Source organism: Lactuca sativa, chromosome 6 (genome assembly GCF_002870075.4).
Source record: "Lactuca sativa cultivar Salinas chromosome 6, Lsat_Salinas_v11, whole genome shotgun sequence".
In the NCBI taxonomy this organism is placed as follows: Eukaryota; Viridiplantae; Streptophyta; class Magnoliopsida; order Asterales; family Asteraceae; genus Lactuca; species Lactuca sativa.
In genome coordinates, this window is record NC_056628.2 from 198,971,717 (window position 1) to 198,972,817 (window position 1,101).

The window sequence follows — 1,101 nt, forward strand, 5'->3', positions numbered from 1 at the left end:
GTATTCACCAACTTTTTTAGGGATGCAATATCACTTCTCGAGTCCCTTAGACACGATCAAAAACCAATTTATTAATTATTCCAACAATTTGTATCGGAAGTCATAAACAAAAATCCCATTGCAAACATACGTGTTAACACAAACTAAATATAACACGTACTAAACATTTCTAGTTGATGGCTGCAGGAACAGTTCTAATATTTTTTGCTGTTCACGAAAAATAAAAAAGACAGAAATTTAGGAGAAGGCTGAGAAATATCAAACAAAAGCACTGATCTTTAAGATACAAGTGCTTTTCCTTCTTTCCCTTACCTTTGTTATTTGGACAATCATTACACATACCATGATACTATATATATATATATATATATATATATATATATATATATATATATATATATATATATATATATATATATATATATATATATATATATATATATATATATATATATGATCACTACCACTGACTAGTAGGATACAATCCTGATATTAAGCTCTCTCTCAGCAAACTCTGCAAGCTTTGGGATCTCGTCCTTATCAATTACACCATCGCCGTTGGTATCTGCATACTTCATGCGACGGTTTGCCTTCCATTTTGCAAACCAGTTTCCACTATTCTTGAGAGCTTCACGAAGCTCCTCTCGGCTAATAAGTCCATCCTTATTTGCGTCGAAGGTAAACAAAAATTTTGTGAACTCTTCCATTGTCATCTCCGTCTTTCCATCTTCAGGACCACCAGGCTTATATTTCAAATTATTATGTCGATGAACCATCTCAAGGATACCCTTAATTTCTTTCTCTCTTGATAGTAAAGTATATGTGATGAGATCTCAGCGGTTTGTATATATATAGAATAGCTTGATGCTTTATCTGTTGTACGTAGTAAAAACGTAAGTGCGGTTTGCAAGAGAATCTACCAAACTAAGAAATGTGCATTAGGAGCTTGTAACACGTGTATCAGTATGTCTTGAAGATGAAGCTAAACACAAAAATTATTGCATACATCATGCACATCACGTCATCATGGAATCCATAGTTGCGTCTAATTAAAATGTTTTTTGCTAAAATTAATATCATCAAAGCTCAAAGGTGAGTGTG

The 1,101-nt window shown here is 32.7% G+C and overlaps 1 protein-coding gene across 1 annotated transcript; it reads right to left on the bottom strand.

Moving 5' to 3' along the window:
- Positions 1–470: 470 nt before the first annotated feature.
- On the bottom strand, positions 471–776 carry LOC111901519 (uncharacterized). The gene has a single exon (XM_023897385.1). The coding sequence runs from the start codon at positions 774–776 to the stop codon at positions 471–473; it is 306 nt and encodes a 101-aa protein (XP_023753153.1).
- Between the last annotated feature and the right edge of the window lie 325 nt (positions 777–1,101).